Genomic DNA, 22818 nt, shown 5'->3' on the forward strand with positions numbered 1-22818 from the left:
CCATCTGTTCAGGGAAGAACACCCTTGATAAATTCAACATTGATTCCATCACCTTGAAGGAATCTATCAGAGGGATATAGGAAGAAATCCTCAGTGCCATGGAAGCTTTATTTTCAAGGAAACTCAGTGACAGGGGAATAACAGTGAATTCTTTGAAATCCCAGTTACATGATTTCTTCTTCGTCGGTTCGCTTCCCAAGGAACATTTTGCAAATGTTTCTTCATTCTTCGGTATGATGAAGAAAACACAGGAGGCCATGGCAGATTGAGAAGGATTCTTTTCGAGAAGCGAAGAGGAGATTGCCTTGATGGAGTTCAACATTGAGAATGTGCCAAGTGTCTCCATCGGAGAATTGGAAGCCGTCGTCGGTAGGTTCATTACTTATGCCATTAATGAGCGAGATAATGGTCGTCCGTTTTTGGACGAAAGTCTTTTGACTGAACCATGATGGCGTATTTATGGCTGAAGAGAACATTGACTAGGCGCAGGACCGGTCAACGCATGCCACCACAGGATAAGGGAATCTTCTTGCATGTTGTCCTCTCATAATGGTTTTATGACGGATTCTTCTTGCATGCTGCTGTCGCTTGGAGAGTGATGGGCATTTATGACGACGTTAGTTATATTCCGGGCATGATCATCATCATGGGCGCTATTTTAGGCCCTTTTAAATTTATTGTAAGTAAGCATAATGGGTTATTTAATGCAGATTCCCACCTTGTTGCATCATGTGTGGAGAATCTTTTGGGCAAATCCTAATTAGGGTTTTGCATGTAATCTGGGCTTGAGGCCTATATAAGAGGGTGACCCCCTCATTTGTAAGTAGGAGAGACTATCGTCAGAGATTGTTGCTAAGAGTTTTTGAAGCAAACACTTAATACATTGTTCAATTGTTGGTGTGTTCTTGTGTTGTTTTGGAACTCGCATGGTCTTGTTCTCTTCATAGATTAGATTTGTTTTCATGCAATCAAATGAATTGGATTTGATAGGACCGTTTGTTGCCAAATTCGTGCTCATACTTTTGGTGTGTAGCTGATTGTTGCATACTGTGCAAAGTTAGTCTGAGCCTCGTTATATGTGTATGTTCAACTTCGATTGTTAGAAGAGATTGTTCTATCTGATGGTTTCTTTTGACGATTTGAAAATCTTTAGCACTCCCCTTGAAGATTGCACCGCCTTCGTGTAAGTTGTGCTTTGCTGGCGAAGCGAAGCGCGGATGGATTTTGCACAAGTTTGTCCCATCTCCTTGTTCCTAGGATTAGATTACCTTTAGTTTAGTTCCCCTCTACCCTGTTCCTATTTACTTTCTGCATATTTCAAAGTCCAAAAATCTAAAACTTAGAGCTTCATTGCAAATCATCCGCATCAATAAATTCTTGAGCTTGAATAAATTTCTTCGACATACGTAAGGCCCCCTTGGATTACCAGCAATCACATCAGCCAACTGAGTCACATCCGCAGCATAAAAGGAACCTTGGAGTCGGTTGTCTGATTCTCCTACTATATCAGCATGCAATTGTACTTTGATCAAGAGAGAGTGAAGTGAGCGTTGGGCAACTTTATTCTGTGTTGGATGCCGTCATAAAAAACACGTCAACACCTCTCTTCTCAAAAGCTCCTACTCAACAACCAACCTTGGCCCCTATTCCCATGGCACTTGCAAGTCAACCATCCACGCCATCTACGTCCTCTAATGAGCTCCATGAGGTCAAGGCTCTATTACAAAACTTTGGCAATGAATTGGTGGCACTAAAAAGACAACAAACTCAGTATAACAGACCTTACCAAGCACAAGGTCAGAATTATCAGCAAAACAGGCCACCCTTTCAAGGGCAAAACCAATGGAGCAATGCCAGGCCTTTGAATAGTGTGAACCCCACAAACGCAAGCAACTCAAAGGCGATAGTTCCAATGCAAAATAACCTTGCCCAAGAGCAAGATTGGTGTCAACCATGTAATCAGCCACACAACCAAGGTGTATGCCAAATTGTAGGGTTTGCCCAAACCTTAGTGGTGCAAGATGAGCCGACCACTTCTGGCCAGCAGTATGACCCTAATCAGCCTAGTGTTGGTCCCCAGGTTCACTTACAAGGGGATTCTACCTTTGTCAATTGGCAGGAGGCAGAATTTTGTGGTTTGAACCAAACAAATGGTGAGTCCATTTTGCAGAATGCGAGGTCAAAGAAGAGAGCCATGGAGGCTTCCTCACCTTCAGCATCAGTCTAAGCTCCAACACCCAATGTAGCTGTCCATGATACAAGCCAAAGTACCATGCAAGGGAACATGAGGCAGGAAGAGGTCCAAGTCATTCAAAGAGCAAAAGTAGACCTTGTAGCCTCAAAGGGGCCTCTAAAGTCAGTTGGTGTTCCTTTCAACATAGTTGATCAGATGAAGAAGGCCAACCTCAACGTCTCTATGTGGGAGGCCTTTTCAATCCCATCTCAAAGGGATTTTCTTAAGGAGGCACTGAAGGACGTCAATCAGTCAGGTGGTGAGGCAGCAGTCAAGGGAAAGGCAATATCCACCAGTTTGGTGCAACCCAAGGAGGAAGATTCAAGCAAGATCAGCAAGCCTCCCACTTTCTATCTCTCCTTAATCATAGGAGATAACTTGGTTCACAACTGCATGATAGATTCAGGAGCTAGTAGCTCAGTCATGCCTAAGAAGGTAGCTGATCTTCTTGGCATAGAATGCGAACCTGTGACCAAAGGGGTGGTCCAATTAGATGGCACTTCTATAAAGACAGTAGGGGTGATAAAAAATTTGAAGTTAACCTTGCATGCATGCCCTGGTTGCACTGTCTTGCAAGACTTATCGATCATCGACCTCCCTGCCTTCTTTGCCATCTGCCTGTCTAGAGACTTCACAACCAAGATAGGTGGGTACCTATCTTCTGATTGGTTCCATATGCTATTTGGAACAAGGTATGGTACCAAGGTCACCATAAGGGCAGAACCCATTGCCCAAAACCACATTGAGCCCCACACCCCTAGCCCTATAAACATGAATTGCACTTTGCATGAAGAGGGGGAAGAGTGTGCTGTCTGTGAGCTTGCTACTCTCTTGCAAGAGGTTCCTGATTGCTTGCTGGACAAAAGGGCCAATGCTTTTCAGTTTGATCCTTTAGCTGAGACTGAAGAGACTGGGCTTGGCACCTATTGTATCCATGAAGAGGATGCTCCTATCCCTAACCTCATCAAGACGCAAGGAGATTCAGAGGGGTTATGGAACATGTTTTTTGATGGTTCAAGAAACAAGAATGGTGTAGGCACCGGGGTAATGCTTGTTTCTCCTGAGCAGGAGAAATATTTCTTCTCTTTTAGGCTTCAATTTGGTTGCACTAACAATGTCGTTGAGTATGAAGCCTTGATCCAATGTCTCCAACTTGCACAAAGCAGAAAGATCAAATCTTTGCAAGTATTTGGAGATAGTGAGTTGGTTGTTAATTACATCCGAGCCCAAAGCGTAGCAAAGAACAACCTACTCAAATCATACAAACACAGGGTTTGGGATTTGATTGAAGGATTTGAGGCCTTCAATATCCAGAGCATTCCTAGAGGTCAGAACAAGCATGCTGATAGGCTTGCAGCGGTTGGTGCTCAGTTCGACATACCAGCGCATGTTGCACGAGAGAAAGAGCAAAACATCAGACTTGTTGTGAGGCCTGCTGTCTCGGACAATAAAGTGAATTGGCCAGTGTTCGAAAGCGATCAGCAGATCGTCAACTTCTTGCAAAATGAAGTAGAGTTTTCTGCCAAAAATTAGTCTAGGCTGCAAGACCAATATGGAGACCAAATCATGCAGCTCAACTCCAACAAGTTGCCTAAAGGTCTAGTTACCTTGGAAGGCATTTTCAATTCAGATGATCAGTCAAAGAAGAAGATGAACATGGCTGCAAAGAGGGGTGATTACAAGCTAGTTGTTGTTGCTGAAGGTAGGTCCTTGAACTTGGGCAAGGTGTGTTCCTTAACCGAGCAGGAGGCCTTTGTTAAGCTTTGCCAAGAGTATGATGGCATAGTTGCTTGGACCTATGAAGACTTGAAGGGTTTTGACCCTAGCTTAGCCCAGCATACCATAGAGCTAAACCCGGATGCAAAGCCAGTAAGACAGAAAGAAAGGCCAATAAACGCCAAGATCGAGCCACTAATGAAGAAGGAGTTGACCATGCTCATAGAAGTCAATATCATCTTTCCTATCAAGCACTCCTCCTGGGTGGCCAACCTTGTCCGTGTAAGGAAGAAGAATGGGGAAATCAGACTATGTGTAGACTTTAGGGATCTCAATAGAGCCTCCCTTAAGGATCACTATCCCCTTCCCTCTATGGAGCAGATTCTTCAAAAGGTCAGTGGCTCGGAAAGATTTTCATTCTTGGATGGGTATTCAGGCTACAATCAGATCTTGGTCCAAGAATCAGACCAATACAAGACTACATTTACTACTAAGTGGGGCACCTATGCTTATTGTAAAATGCCCTTTGGGCTAACCAATGTAGGTGCCACGTTCCAAAGAGCAATGGACATGGCCTTCAAGGGTGTATTAGCAAAGTTTGTGCTTGTATACCTTGATGACATAATTGCTTATTCGAAGCATGCAGCCGACCATCTTGGTCATCTTGAGCAAGTGTTCATGAAATGCAGGGAGTATGGTGTGTCCTTGAACCCTAGCAAGTGTGTATTTGCTACTGATCAACGAAGATTGCTAGGACACATCGTATCCAAGGAGGGTTTGGCCATTGATCCAGAGCGAATGGAGGCTATTCTTTTTCTTCCACTCCCCAGTCACAAGAAAGGATTGCAAAGTTTCCCTGGTAGGATCAACTTTGTGAGGAGGTTCATTCCCAACCTTGCCACCATGGTAAAACCCCTCACTTCAATGTTGAAAAAAAACTTGGCTTTCAGTTGGACCAAGGAAGGAAGGGCTGGTTTCGAAGAGATCAAACAAGCAATTGCTCAGGCCCCTACCCTCGTCAATCCTAATTATGAAAGGGATTTTATCCTCTATACCTTCGAAGGAGAATCCAACATTTCAGCTGTCCTAACACAGCTGAATGATGACAGGTTGGAGCAACCTATTGCTTTCTATAGTTCCCAATTCTTCAACCCCGGAACTCCAGAACCCCCAAGTTCTGAAGTTCCTTGTCCAACTACGGTGACCCCAGTCTCCGAAGTTCCCCAGCTACGGTGACCTCGGTCTCCGAAGTTCCCCAACTACGGTGACCCCGGTCCTCGAAGTTCCCCAACTACGACGACCCCGGTCTCCGAATTTCCCTAAATACGGTGACTCCGGTCCCCGAAGTTTTCCAACTTGCTTCTGGCTTGCAACACTTCCGGATGGTGTGATCGACACTCAAGGCTTTAAATGCTCCAACAGTTTTGGTGACTTATGCACTTTTGTTTTGTGGAGCCACAAGGGTGCATTTAATGTTTTTGGCAGGATTTCCATCAAGGGAGGTACAGGGCCATGCTGGGTGACTTATGTCATGACTGACTTTGGAAGTTCAGTCAATCTATCTTCCTCAGCATTGCCTTTGGAGGTATGGCTAGGTTGCTTGTATGTACAAGTCAGGTGCATGCACTTCCCTGCACTTCCAAACTGACATGCAGGGGTCATGATCACCATTGTAACCCATTTTTCTATATAAGGTTGTTAAGCCTCATTGTAAAGGGTTCTCTCCCTGCTGCCTTGAGCTTTCTTATGCTCTTCTCTTCTCTTGAAGACTTGTAATTATTTTTGCATTTCTGCAACTGTAAGTTTGGCCTTTGGCCTTTGAATGAATTGAAACTACCATTCTTGCCTTACTTCAACTTATGCATGCTGTGTATGTGTTCTTACCTCCATTATAAGTGTATGTTTGTGGTTTTCTTCTCTCCATATATGCTGTGTTAACTTGTTTTTCTGAGTGTGACTTGTGGGAATCCTTCTCCCCTCTTGACACTTAGCAAATTCTAACCTCCATACATGCGTTTGGGTCACTCATACAACTGAAGTTTGTGCATCTCTTGGGTATTTCAGTTGATTCCTTGTGTCATTTCGAGCGAGGAGAGAAACTATCTCTTCTTGGTGCATCACCTCCTTTCATTTTAAGCAATTCTCTCTTCCCTTTCCTCTGCAAGTTGTTAGGATAGGTTTAGTAGTAAGTTTTGAAGTGTTGAGTTGGTTCAACACCTGCACCTATTTGAGAAAGGAAGCCGGCCTTCTCCGGAGATTCAAAACCATGCGCAAGGTCCCACATTTCGGGGTTGTTTCCATGTTTCACAAGGTTGCTGAGTCGATAGCTTAGCAAGGGTGTAAGCTTTTGTGATAATAGGAACATTAACTTAATCATAAGATATCTCTAATTTATTGGAGAAATTCAACCATAGGGAAGCTAGGATAAGTTGACTTGATAGGGTGCGCTAGAGATCCTTTACCCTAGGCCCAAGAGCGCATATACCATCCGTCTTGGCCTCATGTGGCCCTTGCCATCTATACGAGGTGGTGTACCTAGTGAGTTGTCCTATAACCGTTCCCCTTCAATCTTGCCACTTATATCCTACTTCCCATAATTGAACATTCTTAATGCATTCATTTACCATGATAGAGAGCATGAGGACCATTCACAATAGGGTGCTTTGGAAGTCTATCCTTTTTAAGCCCAAATGCAGTACCCTTTGTACCCCTTTGGCCCCATGGGACTCCCTAGTCTTATACCATGAGTGGCATACCTATAAGATGACCCTATCACCATTCCTCTACTTGTAATTCCCCAATTTTTCTATCATGGCTGGTTACAGAAGTTAGATAGAATAGATATGCATAACATCTTATACCATAATCACATATTTCCTATATCCATATATTAAACCAGTCATAGATAGTAACACACCTGGAATCGGCAATATATGTATTATGCTATGCCAGATAATTTTAAACAGCAATGCATATTAATTCAGAAGTATGAAGATATACATAGAATGATTACATTATGTATGTAAATCCATACCACAACCAATTATAAATCGCACTGCCGAGTATTATTCCTTCCTTGCTGCATATACCCCTTTTTCCAAATCTGCTGATAATACATTTATGTCTCTGCTGTTTATACCCAGAATTCTGCATTTTTGGATGGCATCCATATCCTCCTTTCTACTCTTTTTTCTCTAAAATAGAATCCTCTTCCACTCCCCTTCTCAAATGAAACCATCTCCCTCATATAACTTCCAATGTGAGGGAGAGTCACACCCCTTCATCATGCCTTCCCTTTGCAAGGGTCACAACCTTTCACAATTACTACCCCTTCAAAAGGTCACAACCTTTCATCATTTCCGTCCTTAAAAGTCACTTCCTTATTTTCTGCCCATTCCTTTCTTCTTCCATTAATCCTTCCTTAATCCCTATGCTCCATTCTTTCTTCCTTTTCTCCATATTCCCTCCACCTTTTCATATTAATTGCTTACTCTTTGTATACCCTCACATCTCATTGAGAAGACACATCTCTTTGGAAAGAGATATCCCTTTAAAGGGTCATGTCTCCTCATTGCTGTCTTATTATTTAATGTAGATCTGCACTTCTGATTAAAATTCCTGTTTCAAATGAAGTTCTCTTCTCCCTTTTATACCTCATGTTTGAGGAAGTCACAACTTTTCATTTCATGCCTTTTGATCATTCATTAAACTTAAGTTTTAATTATTTTAATTTTATTCTTTTATATTTTAATTTTAGTTTTATTTTTATTCTTTTATATTTTAATTTTATTATTAGTATTTATTATCAAATCCTATTTCAAAACGGGGAGATTACAAGAGGTAACCTATCACCTGGGTGGGACATGTCCTTTCAGGAATGTACCTTCATCCACATATAAAGAACATCACCCTATTCATTTGTTTTCATCTATTATATTTTTATTCTACATTCAATATGTGCATATTACATGTTTATTGTGCATGTACCTGTTTGGTATGTGACATTTATAACCATTTTTCTTGCAAGTTTGATTTATAACCTTGTTATTTGGCAATATTAAGTCATCTCTGCTTAAATTGAGGATATTCAGAGAGAAATCTTGGTTGGACTCCCAAATTAGGGAGCCTCATGATGAAGAATGTCAAGTTATTACTGTATAGAAATTTGGTTTGATTATAGTCCTTCTCACTCCCTTGATCTGAGTGGAAGATCAACTGAGGGGATTTTATGTGCCTTTTCTTTTTGTCCTTGTGGAGTCAAGGGGCAGTACCCTGACCCAAATTTTCTGGCCACTGGTCACATGATACAATTTGATGGTGCTGGAATCATGTGACCAGTGGCCAAACAACTTGATTTAGCTGCTGTTGATTGGGTCTCAAACAGAAGTGGGAACCTATGCGGATCATAAAATGATCCATATTTTTGGCATTTTCTCTATATCTTCCACAGTCCTATAGGATAGACCAAGAGGAATCAAAATCATTGTTGCATATTATGGCAAAGGGAGAAGAGACTATAAGATGTATGCCATGTTCTAATCCTACAAAGCTTGGCCTTTTTGTCTTCACATGAAGTTTAAATTGCCCTGTTTTAGTGTAAGAGTTTCCACTACATCCCCATTCTTGGGGTACCATTGGGGTGAATGGATCTAGCATCCTTTGGCATTGCAGACTTATTTAAATTTGTTTTACACTTGTGTTGTTTCAAGACACATCTGAGACAGCATACAATTCTTTATACCAAGTGCTATGATTAGGTATTTGTACAATTCTGATTACAATTTTCATTGGCAATACACACAACCCTGTTCCATATGCTTGTAAATTTATATTTTTCCTACATTTTAATTGTTGTTTGTGTTTTGTTGTGCTATAGTACACCAAATTAATGAACTTTGCTGTGATGTCCCCCAAATTGCACCTGAGATCTGGATAAACCTTAAGTTTTATTACTTATTTCACCAATTTTTTGTAAGCATTTCTGTTTTGACATTTGTTATTATACTTTGGTATCAGGTAAGGGATACTTTGTAAAATATATGATTTAACTGCATCCTACTCACAAATTTCAGGAGCATCGCTCAAGATTGGGTACTTGTGGCTTTATCAAACTATTTTGCAGCCATGTTTTATGCATACATCATGAACTATGTATGATATGTATGCATCATCTTATTTTCCACTAGCATCATTTCCTTACTAAGTAAGAATAATGTGTCATCATATTTCAAATAACACCACCTTAAAAGAATAGAGATAAGATAGAGAATGTAAAAAAATAGAAGACTTAGGCAGTTTTGCTTCATTTAAAAATATTAGGTCCGGAAATCCTCAAAATGTATGTTGATGAATACTCTTCTTTGGCTATTTTTGCATATGTTCCTGCTTCATTGTGTGAAAAGTTCAAGTTACAAGAATTGAAGAATGGAATGACTGTACATTCTGGTTTACCATGCCTTTGTATGGAAGCTAATTTCTCATAAATTCCTGATTGCATCAATCAAAGGCAGTAAGCTGAGCTAGTTTACCAATTATCTATTTAGATGTAACATTTAGGACATGGTATTCTTTCAAAATTTAAATGGCTTCTAAGACATTTTAAGTGGCTTCATGGACAATCCTTAGGGATTTTTTCACAATCTTATGGCTCCTTTTTACCTAATCAAACTGCAGCGAACCATTTAATTATAATCTGAGCAACATGATTGCCATTATGATACTCTAATTGCCATCAGTAGGATTATAACAGATTACTCCTAGAAAATATAGCTCTAAATTTTACGTTGATCATTTACTGTAAATCTCATGTACATAACTGCCACAACTTCCTGCTTGATCATAGCATAGCCCCACAGACAATATTATAAGCATTTTTAGTTTTGAATTTCTTGCTTTGATTCATTTTGACATTAGATTTATGAAATGTATAGGATGCTGTACAACATGTGCAGTACGTGTGAAATCTGGAGTGCTACGCCAGCCTGAGGCTCTTGGGATTTCTTCTGAACTGAAGTCTAAGGTTAGTTTATTCTATGCATTTATGATTTAAATATTTGATGACCTTGAGTTCAACAAATAGGAATCAAATGTTTTCCTTTATAAAAATGGTTTTTATGTCAATGGACATTGTTGAAGCATGATAACACGCTATTAGAAGTTGCCTTCTTCATTGATTATGTAAATAAAAGAGAGTTCTTGGAGGTCTAACTGATTCTTCAATTTCATTCAATTCACAAATGTAAAACTTGTATGTATATTTCTTGAAATTTAGAGGAATGTATCTTGTGGAATTGTTCCAAATATGTTTGCTGGACTTTGGTTGGAGTAAAGTCACACACCTACTGTATACAAGAATTACTTGCTGGATTCCTAAAGTATGACAGTATGACGCCACCAACATGCAAGTATTTTAGAAACCCCCCTAAATGGTGATCTGTTTCACACTAGTGTACACTGATATAGCCTTTTATGATCTTCTGAAATGCATCAATTCAAATGCTATGTTCCTCTGTTTTTTTTGAGATGCTATTTTCAAATTACTTATACAGGGTTCTTTTTCCAAAATTTATATTGAGAAAATGATGATAAGGAAAGTAGTATCATACAGCAAGCGATCTTTGGTTTGCACAAGTGGCCTTTCTGGATTAAGTTGGAAAAAGACATTCTGGATGATTTCTTGAAAGACAAAGATTTAGTCCTAAAATTTCAAGAATGACCTTTTCATACTTCATAGAACTACCCAAACAGATGAAACTTGGTTTCCTCTTTGGCTTTTAAAACTTCTAAAATGTTTTAGCCACATTTTAAATCTATGCTATGATGGGTGGATAGGAACATTAAAGTCATTTTGGGATCCAAATTAGTAGAAACATTGATAGTTATGCTAACTTCATAAACATTGTGCAATGCATGTTAGAGTTGGTAAATGGAATCTTCCTACTGTTTGTGCAAGTGCTAGCCAATTTGCCAAAATAGATTTCCTTGCTCATGCTGAGATTGGTAGATTCCCTTAGTTTTTATTAGGGGCATTCAAAGGGATAGATAAAGAAAACACTATGATGAATCAGATATTATCATTAATAGTAATAGCCTTGATATCTTGCTCATTTCAGATTCAGACTTTGGTTCTGATTGTACATAAGAGTTTCTGACATATTACACCTTTCTTCATTTTTTAAAGAACGGAAAACACGTAAGAACCCTGTTTCATTTGTAATTTATTGAACAATAGTCCAATTGCCAGAATTATTTGTTGGCAGTTTCACCTACAAGTTGATTCTCCTTGTTTTTATCTTTCCTTTACCATGACAGTTGTTGTTCTTATTAATAAGAATTGATATTATTGTTGCCATCTACTTGCTATCTAACAGCAGATTTTCTCTAAATGACTGGTTTTTTTAAATCAGTTACTAGTTCATCTCTTGATGATGACACATCTGTTAGTTGTTGTGTAAGTGAAGCTTTATTTATTGGAATTTGTGAGTGCTTATGGTTGCATTCTCCAATTAGCCATTGTTCTGGCGTTCATTGTTAGAAATCAACATTTATCTCCCTTGAAAACCACACACACACACACACACACACACACACAGATATATATATGGTTGAACAAGGAATTGAAAGTTCTTCAAACTTAATTGCTGTAACTTTCCTAGTTAGCATATTTTTCCTTAAGGATTGCTTGTATTATCATAAATGGTTGGGATGTTTTATAGGATAGATTATATACTAATGCTAGAGTATGTGTGGTTGAACAAACTTAATTGCTGTAGCTTTCCTATATGTCGTGTTTTCTTAAGGATCATTTGTATTATCATAAATGATTGGGATGTCTCATAGGATAGATTATATACCAAAGCTAGAGTATATATATATGGTTGAACAAGAAATTGAGAGTTCATTAAACTGAGTTATTAGAATTTCAGGAGATTGAAGGTCTAGATTTGATCAGTGGTCATAGGCCATTAGTTAAATTGTGGACTTAATGAGGAGAGGTGGACTAGTTAACTGATTTTGATGAGGATTTTGCTAGGATAGATTATATACCAAAGCTAGAGTATATATATATGGTTGAACAAGAAATTGAGAGTTCATTAAACTGAGTTATTAGAATTTCAGGAGATTGAAGGTCTAGATTTGATCAGTGGTCATAGGCCATTAGTTAAATTGTGGACTTAATGAGGAGAGGTGGACTAGTTAACTGATTTTGATGAGGATTTTGCTATTTTGTTGAAGAAGTCAACTCGTGAGAGGAAAATTATAAATTTTATTAAATTTATTTAATGGATTTTTGGATGAGGAAATTGTTAATTTGATGAGGGAGTTAACTAATGAGAGGATAACTATGAGTTGTATTAATTTATTTAATGGATAATGAGATGAAATTCTATGGATATTGATTATATTTGTTTATTTATTTAATGGATGTTAATTAGCTCATATTAATTATAAAATAAAGAATTATTTTATTGAATGATAATAATGGATAAATAATTATAATTAGTGAATAATAATGGATATTAATGATAATGACGGGTATTAATCCAAGTTACTAGATTAGGTATATAATACGCCAATTTTTTTCTTTGGATATGGTATGCTTTGATGCTCAAGTATAAAATGTTAAAATGGTGATACTCATAATTAGCAAAAAGGAAAAGATTTGTAAATTCATAATTCAGTGACTTGTCAAATGTCAATACACAATGAAAAATACAATCAATATTCAGTAATATTCGTATTGCTCTTCATCAATAGCATCAAAGTCAACATTTGGTTCAGTTTCATTTGAAAAATTAAACCACAATGAGTTACAATTCCATACCCACTTGCTATATCATATGTAAAAGCTGCCTCATCTAAGAGATTTTTGGCAAGTTTTGTGATAACAACGTTTAAGTCAGCACACTCAAGAGCTAGATGTCAATTTCTCATCACCTTCTCATTGTAATCAAGTTTCTTCTATGACAAGAGGTCCCAATAACTAGTAGGGGTTTAGGAATGGAAATTCCAATGAAAGTTAGAACAAAACAATTTTAAAAATATAAATTTAAAATACTAGTCTAACTTCTGCAAACCTCTGTTTGAGCGTAAAAATGTGATGTGCTTAGGATTTGTACTGGTATGTGGGTGCTCATTTTGTCAGCATAACATTCTTATTCTTTGGATAATTAAATTGACAACATAATATTGCATTGAAGATTGACGGTGAAAATGATAGCTGAAAGCAAATTTATAAATTTTTGGGAGAATGAGTGGATGGTGTAGATTTCATCATAGGCCATGAGTTGACTCCACCAATTATGGTGTTAATGAGGAGAGGTGGACTAGTTAACTGATTTTTGATGAAGATTTTGCTATTTTGCTGAAGAAGTTAACTCAGGAGAGGATAATTATGAATTTTATTAATTTATTTAATGAATATTTACTGAGGAATTTGCTAATTGATGAGGGAATTAACTCATTCGAGGATATTATGAGTTTATGGATAATAATTATATTTATTTATTTATTTAATGGATGATAATTCTCTCATATCAATTAAATAATAAAAAGTTTTAATTGATAATAATGGATAATAATGATGTAAAGACCCAAGTCTGATTTTTGTCTATTTTTATTTGCCTCCAACAACAAAGCCAAACACATCAGTGATGGAAATATACAGTTGCCCAGCAATGAAGAGGGAAGTATTATGCCTAGCATGCACTAGTTTCAGTGCCAACAATCTGATTTCAGCGCCCAACAACCTTAGATTTTAATGTCCAGCAGATATATAATAGCAATCACTCCAAAATAACTAAAATATTCAGTGCCCAGCTCTAGATATTATCTTCAACCATGGCGTCTGCCCTCCTTTCCAACAACTGTCAAAAATCTTTACAAAATGCATGTTATTTGTCTTGCTTGCAAGACTTTACAAATTATGGAAATCTCAAATCATTGCATCCAAGCATGAAATCTATATGTTCTTACCTGCAATCAGCTAGGGAGGATTTCTCACTACCGAAACTGAATTCTTTTAGGTTTTTTTGTCCTAGGGTTTGCTCCACAAGAAGCTCCAAAATCCACAATAGAAGAAAATTAACCATGCATATGCAAATGAGCTCCAAAATCTCATTTTATATTTTCCTTAGAACAGTCTCAAAGGTTTTTTTGAATTCGGTTTTAATATATTTTGAAAGCACATTAATAAAGTGACTTCTAATATTTTCTTTTAATTTTCACCTGAGTGACTTTATTAAATTATTTAAAATAAAATTATCTGTAAAATGTACTTTATTGGACAACTTTAATTAATTGATTTTTATTTTATCCCTGATGTCTTGAAATTAGCCTATGGGAATTAAATAGTCTAAATGAGCTATTCCTGCTGCTCCATGGAAGGGAACATTACAAATGATAATAATAGATAATAATAATAAATGAAAATAATACTGATTAAAAGAATAATTATTTTAACACCTATAGTTCTTATTGCCAATATCAAGATTATATTGTATTTAATAAACAAACAATTTTTTTGACTTTGTTCATCATTTCTCTGTAGAAAGATTTTACAAATTCTACTTTTGCATAGATGGCTTGAGCTTATATTCTAAAGTTCATGCTTATTAGATGTTTGATTGATATCCATGATAACAAAATTTGTTGTTTACACTTCATGTTTACAACCATTTCTATTATCACTGATAATGTTACTTGGCTTTTTGTCTTTAGGGATATGCTCTTCTCTGTGTTGGTTTTCCAGCTTCAGATCTTGAAGTCGAAACTCAAGATGAAGATGAGGTATGCAAACATCTGATTCGTTTACTTCTCATCAGCTAGGGAGATGTGGAAATGAAGGAATATAATTTTTGACTAAGGAAATATGTTTTTCTCATGTAAAGCTTTCTCTTTTTTGAGATAAATTGTTTGGTTCCTATCTGAATTGTATTTATTGATTTGTCTTGTAATTTAATATCATTTTAAATTTTTTATCATGTAAAATGCACATTGTATTCATAAGGGTTTATGTTTAGTGGTTAATTAATAATTACCACTTGTTATCAAAGGACGACATAGCATTAATGATAATTATGGGCAGAACTGTGAGCACTAGTACATAGAGGGGAACAGTATCAAATTATAGAACCAATAATGAAGAATAGTAGCAGTCAATGGGACAAATTGGGAACTCGGTGGAAATTCTCTTATTTCCCCCTAGATGTTGAATTTTGACCTTGCAACACCTTTTTTTAATGCAGTTATTACAAATCATAGAGTAAGTTAGACAGACATAGAATATCAAACGATATATTTTATCTCAATTACTGGGCTTTGTAGTAGGGAAAGCCCGAAATTGGAGCCGGGTATGGTTTTGGTCCCGGTATGAGCTGGGTTTGCTCCCAGGTTTGTCCCAAGTGTGGCCCAGGCAGTTGGGGCGCACTCGGGACAAACCCGGGTGTGAACCCGGCTCATACCCAGGGGTACCCAAGCTTGTTGGTGCCCAAAAACGGGGTCCACGGGTTAAAAAACTTTATCTGCCCTTTTCACTCATTCTTCTCATATCACTTGCATTTTTCACATTTTTTTCTCTGCAAGCAGGTTTTGAAGGTGATTGTATTTTTCTTCAAAGGTGTGAGACATGCATCGAAGGCGTAGGAATCGTTGGACAAGGAAAGATTTAGCCATCAAAGGTGAGCGAATCTTCATTTTTTTCAAGTTTTCAAGAATTTTTTCAAGATCTTTTTAAGTTTTTTTTTTTAAATTAAAGTTTTTATTTTTATTTTTTGAATTTTTTTTATACTTTGTATGCATAATAGGGGGTTATGAATTTTTTTCAATAATGTTGAGTTTTCCATTTTTTATTTTAGGTTCATTATTCATATAGAATGGTTGGAATTGCAAGTGCAAACTCTAATTTAGTTGCCCAGGCCCAAACTCAACAAAACCCTTTTAAAATTGATGCCGATTTGCCACTTTGACATTATACAACAATGATCAAGCAAACATTTGGTGGTGGGAGTTTTCTTTGGCGGTGTAACCATTGTGGCATAGAGTATACTAGTTCATACTATCTAGTGAAAGGTCACTTTTGCTCCATATGTGGATGTGGAATAAAATTTTGTAAGGGGTCAAATGGCAAAGGGCTGCCAAAATCTCTAATTATAGAATATATTAGAGAACAAGAGGAAGTCGATAGGAGAAGCAACAAACCAAAGATTAATCATCCTCTTGCCAAGGCAAGCTTGAAGAGGCCTCCTAGTAGCAGTGGCTCCACAAGACCGGCTGGCCCACATCCTTTCATGCCAATGCCACCACCTTTTGAACTAGAGAATGTTGTGGTTACACAAAAAGAGGCCCATTGGATAGTGCTTTTAAAAATGAAATCAAAGAGGTAGATCAGAGTGTTGCTCGTTGTATTTATGGCAATGGGCTTCCTTTCAACATTGTTAGATCACCTTATTTTCAAGACATGGTGCATACCCTTTGCAATGCACCTCTTGATTATGTTTGTCTTAGGTATGAAAGGGTGCGAACCACCTTATTGGCAAAGGAGAAAGCTTTCGTAGAGACACAATTGAGAGTCATCAAAGCTACATGACTAGAAATAGGTGTGTCCATTGTTTCTGATGGATGGAAAGATTGTAAAAATAGGCCATTGATCAATGTTATAGCAGTGTTCCTAAGGGGGCGATGTTTTTAAAAGTGGTGGATTGTGAGGGTCAAGTGAAGGATGCAAGTTTCATTGCCAATATCCTCATTGAATCCATTGACATGGTGGGGCCTCAAAATGTTGGCCAAGTTATAATGGGCAATGCTAAAAATTGTAGGGTAGTTGGGTCTATAGTGGAGGCTACATATGGTCACATTTTTCGGACACCATGTGCAGTCCACTCACTCAATTTAAGTATGCAAAAGATTGGCACACAAGTTATTGGGTGAATCAAGTTTACACGGAGGGTGAGGAGATTCATTTGTTTGTGACTAATCATCACATGTCACAAGCCATATTCAGGACCTTCTCCAAGTTGGAGTTGTTGAAGGTAATTTACATTTTATTTTTTAATTTTTTATAGTTGATATATGACATGCATTTTTTTATGCCATGTTAGGTTGTCGAAACATGATTTGCATCCCACACACTCGTCTTAAGATGACTTGTGAAGGTGCGAGAGGCCTTGAGTGCTATAATCATCAACACTTTGTGGAGTCTATGGAAGTAGTCAAACTTATAAAGAGCCCTAAAAGTAAGAGCATTGTTCCTTGATGCTGATTGGTGGGATTGTGTGGAATATGTGTTGAGTTTTACCAAGCCCATCATGAGCATGATTAGGTATGCTAATACTGATCGCCCATGTATGGGTGAAATTTATGATGGCATAGATTGCATGGTGGAGAAAATAAGAGCAATAATAGAGGCCAAGGAACATGACCCAAGGGAAACATTTTTCAAAGTTGTGCAACAAATTGTTGTTGATCTTTGGAACAAGATGACCACCCCCTTACATCTCTTATCATTTTCTTTGACTGTAATGTCCCCTTCTCACTGATGTTCTTTCAGAGGTCCATTAGCCTATTCCTGAGACCCGTAGGCTAGGTGGAATGAGTAATCAGGGTCTAGCATCGATGAAACGAAGACTTACTATTTTTAGTAAGTCAGGGGATGACCGTTCTGGTGCCATTGTCCGACCGAACACTCCTTGCTTTGCCTCTGGATGCGATGATCATATTTTTCTGAGCATTAATTCTTGACTTACTATTTTTAGTAAGTGGCTGGGTGGCACATTTCTATTTTTGGCAGTAGTCAGGGGTTTGAATTCTGCAGCAGTTTGTGGTCGTCTGGGTTCAGTTTCATCTTGGAGGTGATAATAATCAGTGCGGGAGATATTTGCAACATAATTAAATATTATTTCCTTTCCTAAGGTTAATATTTAATTAGTCTATTTATTGGCTGCTGGTTTATTAAATTTGGGATTAATGCCTGTTTAATCCTAAGTTTGGGCGAAATTCAATTATTTTATGGGATGTGAAATGTTTTTTTAAAAGGGATATTATTTCACTTTACATCGCCATTTTGTGCCTAAGTGTCCAACGTGGGTCCTCCCCTCTCTTGGGCGTGACTTTTGACTTAGGGAGTTGGGCGCTATTCTTGGGTCCACATGAAAGTGGAATGAAATTCAAATGCAAGCGTGGAATTTGGAGGGATGTCATTTGGATTTGAAGAATGAAGTTATAAATATGAGGCTTGGGTTCCCATTTGCAGCATCTTGAAAATCTGTAATGTTATGTTGCCGGATTGGCGACAGAACTTGAGGCTTCGGAGTGCGTCTCCCTAGTGCTACCCGGTTTCGTACTTGAAATACAGCACCTAGCTGTGCCTTGTATTCTCCTATCGCTTTCAGAGCTTTGCCATAGACATCTTGGTGTTGCAACGATTCTGGACTTGCTGGTTTTGCCTGTGGCTGAAACACATTTTTGCTCACATCTCTCTGTTGGTGCGTCTGATAGTTATGGGTATTATTCCTATCTTCCTTCCCAGCACTGGCAAATAAGTTTGTAAGTTTTTAGCACATTTGTTTGAGTATTGATTTAATTATGCAAAATCGAAATTCCTAGTCTAGGCGTGGGTTTTTTGGGTTGCATTGGGATGCGTGCAAAATAAAAAGAGGGTTGTTTGGGGTGTGGCTGTGATTGGTTGTCATTGTATTGGATGTATGGTGGGATTGGGCTTGATTTGAGTCAATTCGGGTAAGAATTGAGTGAGTTATGAGTATTTTCATGTTTTCATGGGCTGCTGGAACTGTACTTTCAGCCTGCAGAGCAGTGTAACAGAAAATTACAGTATTGTGTAGAAATCTGCAGTTAATCTTCTCATCTCATCTCCATATGGTAAGGATTGTTTCAATAGTACTGAGCATCCCATTCTATCTGCTTATTTTGTAATTCCCACTGCATAAGTGGAAGAGGTTGGCTTGCCGCCTTCTCAATTTTGTAATTCAGTTTTCTTTGATAAATAGTCCTCCCGCTGAAATATGCGGTAGAGTGATGCTTTAATGTAATGTCCTCCCACTGAATAAGTGGTCGAGTGATAAAGTTCAATGTTTTGGTTCTCCCGCTGAAATATGCGGTAGAGTGATTGTTAATATAATGTCCTCCCGCTGAAATACGCGGTAGAGTGATTGAACTTCTATTTCTTGTAATAGTTCCCTTGGTCGGTTTACCGCCAAGAAGTTTAGTTTCTATCCTGCTGGATAAGCAGAAGGGGATGGCTTGCCGCCCATGCAGTTGTAATGTTCAGTTTGTTTATTGATGCTGACGATCCTCGAAACACCGTATGCTCTCACCCTCCCAGTCTGGGCTCTCGGTGAACAAAAGGTGTAAGGGTTCCCTTTAGTTGTTTTGCTTATTACTCTAACCTTAACGGGTAATTGTTGTGGATGAATTGCTATTGGCCCGAAAAAAACAAAAAAAAATTAGTGGGATACTACAGTGGTATCAGAGCTGGTTTTCCTGCCAGCCTGTGAGAGTCAGTGGGTTCAGAAGTCTCCATGAGTGACAGAGACGTCAGACACTACAACAGAGAACAGAAGAGACAGCAGTTTCAGGTTCCTATAGTGCCCGAAGAGGACACATTTTCAGAAGTACTGAGGAACAGAGGGAAGAATTTAGATACCTCAGATTCAGTGGATTCAATGGCAGATAAGACTGCAGAAACAAATGAGGCACCCGACAAGAAGGCAGAGAGGCAATTCAATGCCATGATGGACATGATGTCATTACTGCTGTCAAAGCTCAACCAGAACGTTGTTGGGACCCCTAATCAGCCCAACAATGGACCGGAAGCCAGCACTTCTAACATTCCTGTAAGCAATGGGAATGGGAGCAATAACGGGAGTAACAATGGAGGTTCAGCCCCAAGGCCTTTACAACTTGTCTTTTTGCCCAAAGAAGTACAACAAGCTGAAACAGAGATACCCACAGCTGATGAGATAAGAAATAGCTACATGGAGTATGCTTCCCTTCCTGGTGAGATCCGAGATATCCTAACTCTGGACCAATTCATGAATCAGAAAATGAAAAGAGGACGGAGGAATGACTACAAGTCTGCTGCCCCAAGAGATTTCCAGCAAGCTCTTGGAAGAGTGACCTTAGCACACTTTGATGGGAGCGCTAAGGGTACTGCTAGAGCATGGGTACAGAAGTTGGACAATTACTTGTCCTTGAGACCGATGCCGGAGGAGGATGCCATCAAGTTTGCTACCTTGCACTTGGATGGAGTGGCCCACGAATGGTGGTACCATGGGTTGGTCACCCTTGGTCACAACTTAGTCACCACCTACGCTGATTTCACCAACAAGCTAATTGAGAGATTTGACACCAGGGATCCAGAGGTGAAGTTTAGAGAACTTGCACAACTGAGGCAGCAAGGTTCCTTGGACACTTATGTGACTGAATTCCAAAACCTGTCAGTCATGGTGAGTAGCATCTCAGAGAAGCGACTGGTTGTCCTTTTCACTGAAGGACTTGAAGAACCATTGAGAGGATGGGTCAAAGCTTTTGATCCGCCCACACTGGCAGAAGCTATAAAAAAATCCAGAAGTATGGAGTTGGCTGCCCCTAAGAGTAAAATTCAGTCCAAGCCTTTCCCTTTCAGAAAGGATAAAAAGAAGTTCACTAATCAGACCAAGAGGTTCCCTCCGCGAATGGATGATGGGCTCCGTCAAGAGCTCCGGAGAAAGAATCTATGCTATTCTTGCAGAGAACCGTGGGTTCCCGGGCATAGGTGCCATGGAAAGGGGAATTTACATCAAATGGAAGGCTATTCTGGAGATGGATCAGATTCTGAAATTTCAGAACAGCAGACTGAAGTTGAGGACAGCGAGTATGAAGAGGCTCTTGAAGGGCCCGAATTTGGGTCAGAAGATAGAGGAGTAGTTGCTCAACTCTCGAGCATTCACAAGAATGAGTCTTTCAGAGTTCGGGGTGTGATCGGAGAGCATCGTGTCATAGCTCTCATTGACACGGGTGCAACACACAACTTCATTGATGAAAGAATTGTTGCAAAAAAGGGACTAGTGGCAGAGGAAGTTGAGGGCTTCAAAGTCATGGTAGCAGATGGCTCCACTATATCCTGTAATAGAATGATTTCCAACATGTCTCTGAAGTTGGGAAATCATGAAATCAGAGATGATTTCTTTGTGGTAAGCATTGGAGGGACTGATGATGCAGTCCTCGGGATTCAATGGTTGAGATCTCTTGGTGAGATCACACTAAACCTACAAACCATGGAGCTGAAATTCATGTCCGAAGGGAAAAAGGTAGTTTTGAGAGGAATGTCGCATGGGGGACTTAAGGTTGTATCCTTGAAAAGAATGGAGAGGCTGATCCGCCATAATCAGGTGGAGTGGGCAGCGGAGTGTTTGATAATGCCTTCCAATCCATTGGTGGATAAGGGCAATTATTCCTCAGACATTTCAGCAATGGTCAAAGATAAGAGCAATATTGTGGTGATACCTTCAGAACCACAACAAGAGCACAGAAAGTATCCTGAAGACATTCAAGCTTTGATAACTAAGAGAAGCAAGGTGTTCGAAAAGCCACCTCCTGGTAGACCTCCTGAAAGAGGTGCTGAACACATTATTGAGCTTGAGGAAGGAGCTAAGCCAGTCATGACTACTCCTTACCGATACCCCAAAAAGCAGAAAGATGAGATCGAGAAAGCAATTCAGGAATTGCTTGACATGGGTTACATCCGGCCTAGCAAAAGTCCCTTTGCTTCGGTTGTTGTTCTGGTGAGAAAGAAGGATGGGACCATGCGCATGTGTGTGGATTATAGATCGCTGAATCAGAAGACCATCAAGAATCGGTATCCTATTCCGAGGATTGATGAGCTCATTGATGAGCTACATGGGGCAGTGTTCTTTTCCAAAATTGACCTCAGATCGGGGTACCATCAGATTAGGATGAGAGCTTCAGATGTGGAGAAGACTGCTTTCAGGTGCCACTTTGGGCACTTTGAGTTCTTAGTCATGCCCTTTGGGTTGACGAATGCTCCTGCTACATTCCAATCATGCATGAACAGGATCTTCCACGAACAGTTGAGGAAGTTTGTGTTGATATTTTTTGATGACATCCTGATTTTCAGCAGATCATGGAAAGAGCATCTTCAGCAGTTGGATGAAGTGTTGGGCATACTAGAATCTGAATCCCTGTTCGCCAAGGAATCCAAGTGTGAATTTGGGATGGAAGAGTTGCTCTACCTGGGTCACATCATTAGTGCAGGTGGTGTGAAGGTAGACCCTGAAAAGATTAGGGCTATCATCGATTGGCCTACTCCAGAAAACATAACACATCTAAGAGGATTTTTGGGATTGTGTGGATTCTATCGGAGATTTGTAAAGGGATATTCTCAGTTGGCTGCCCCCCTTACAGATCTTACCAAGAAAGGGGCCTTTGAGTGGTCTGAGAAGGCACAGACAACATTTGAGCAGTTTAAGAGGATCATGAGCTCCTGCCCAGTTTTAGCATTACCCGATTTTACCAGGCCATTTGAACTACAATGTGATGCGTCTGGAGAAGGTGTTGGTGCGGTCCTCATGCAGGATAAGCACCCTATAGTTTTTGAGAGCAGAAAGTTGAGAGGTCCTGAGAGACTATACTCCATTTATGACAAGGAAATGCTTGCCATAATGCATGCACTTGCAAAATTCAGACAATATTTGGTGGGAAGTAAGTTCATTGTCAAGACTGACCACAACAGTCTTAAGCACTTCATGCACCAGAAGGATCTGAATGAGAGACAGCAGAAATGGGTGAGTAAGCTACAAGCTTACGACTTCGATATTGAGTATGTAAAGGGGAAAAACAATGTGGTAGCAGATGCC

The 22818-nt window shown here is 39.0% G+C and overlaps 1 protein-coding gene across 3 annotated transcripts in view; it reads left to right on the plus strand.

Moving 5' to 3' along the window:
• Positions 1 to 22818, plus strand: part of LOC131056800 (ferredoxin C 2, chloroplastic) — a 122249-nt gene that overhangs the window by 81815 nt on the left and 17616 nt on the right. For all 3 annotated transcript variants that reach the window (XM_057991072.1, XM_057991073.2, XM_057991074.1), the window contains exons 3-4: positions 9880 to 9968; positions 14669 to 14737. In XM_057991072.1, coding sequence (XP_057847055.1) covers positions 9880 to 9968; positions 14669 to 14737 — 158 coding nt within the window. The remainder of the gene's footprint in view (positions 1 to 9879; positions 9969 to 14668; positions 14738 to 22818) is intronic.

The sequence above is a fragment of the Cryptomeria japonica genome, chromosome 4, assembly GCF_030272615.1.
Source record: "Cryptomeria japonica chromosome 4, Sugi_1.0, whole genome shotgun sequence".
Taxonomy (NCBI): domain Eukaryota; kingdom Viridiplantae; phylum Streptophyta; class Pinopsida; order Cupressales; family Cupressaceae; genus Cryptomeria; species Cryptomeria japonica.